The sequence below is a fragment of the Nestor notabilis genome, unplaced genomic scaffold (assembly GCF_000696875.1).
Source record: "Nestor notabilis isolate BGI_N333 unplaced genomic scaffold, ASM69687v1 scaffold10065, whole genome shotgun sequence".
Classification (NCBI taxonomy): domain Eukaryota; kingdom Metazoa; phylum Chordata; class Aves; order Psittaciformes; family Psittacidae; genus Nestor; species Nestor notabilis.
The window spans coordinates 60,886-61,595 of NW_009930722.1; the positions used below are offsets into that span (position 1 = coordinate 60,886).

At 49.6% G+C, this 710-nt stretch overlaps 1 protein-coding gene across 1 annotated transcript in view; it reads left to right on the plus strand.

Moving 5' to 3' along the window:
- LOC104406540 (exendin-3-like) overlaps nucleotides 1-186 on the plus strand; it is a 1,153-nt gene extending 967 nt beyond the window's left edge. The window contains exon 3 of the mRNA XM_010015549.1: nucleotides 111-186. Within this exon, the coding sequence (XP_010013851.1) occupies nucleotides 111-186 (76 nt within the window). The remainder of the gene's footprint in view (nucleotides 1-110) is intronic.
- The last annotated feature ends 524 nt before the right edge of the window (nucleotides 187-710 follow it).

The following is a 710-nucleotide window of genomic DNA, read 5'->3' on the forward strand; positions in this document are numbered from 1 at the left end:
AGGGGAGAGGGGAAGATGCTGGGCAATGACCCAGCACCGCTCCATGAGCCCCATCCCAAGTGAAAACCCCCTTTGAGATGGTTTATCCCCACCTTTTCTCTCCTGTTCAGCAGCTCCACAAAGAGGTACCTGAAGGAGGAGCCCCAAAGCATCCCCTTCCCCGCTGCACCCCCACTGCTGGTGTAAACCATCCCAAACAGCCAACGTGGCCATTTAAAAGTGAATCAATCATTTGTAAACTCATCGAGATTCTCTGCTATTCATCTGTAATAGAAGAAGATGAGGGAAATGAAGGTGGCTGGGCTGGGGGGATTCAGTAATTCCAATGGGAAGAGGTTGGTTTGCTCTCACCGTGCTTTGTTCTGATGTTCTGCACCTCATTTCAGCAACCTGCTCTAGTGGAAGGTGTCCCTGCCCATGGCAGGGGTTGGAGCTGGATCTTAAGGTCCTTTCCAAGCCAAACCATTCCATGATTCTATGATTAACGTGGAGGGATCAGCATTTATGGGGCATCTTATCATGGTTTGGTCTTGCTGAAGCAAAGTGGTTGCTCCTTCACCACTGAGTTAAATCCCTGCAGCTGTTCCAAAGCTCCAACACTGATTTCAGGGGGAGTTGAAGCTGTTTGGTGGTGGTTTGGGTTTGATTTTTAAGGCACAATTAAATGGCAAACCAAGGCATCAGCTTCCCAGTGCTCCAAGGGAAGGACC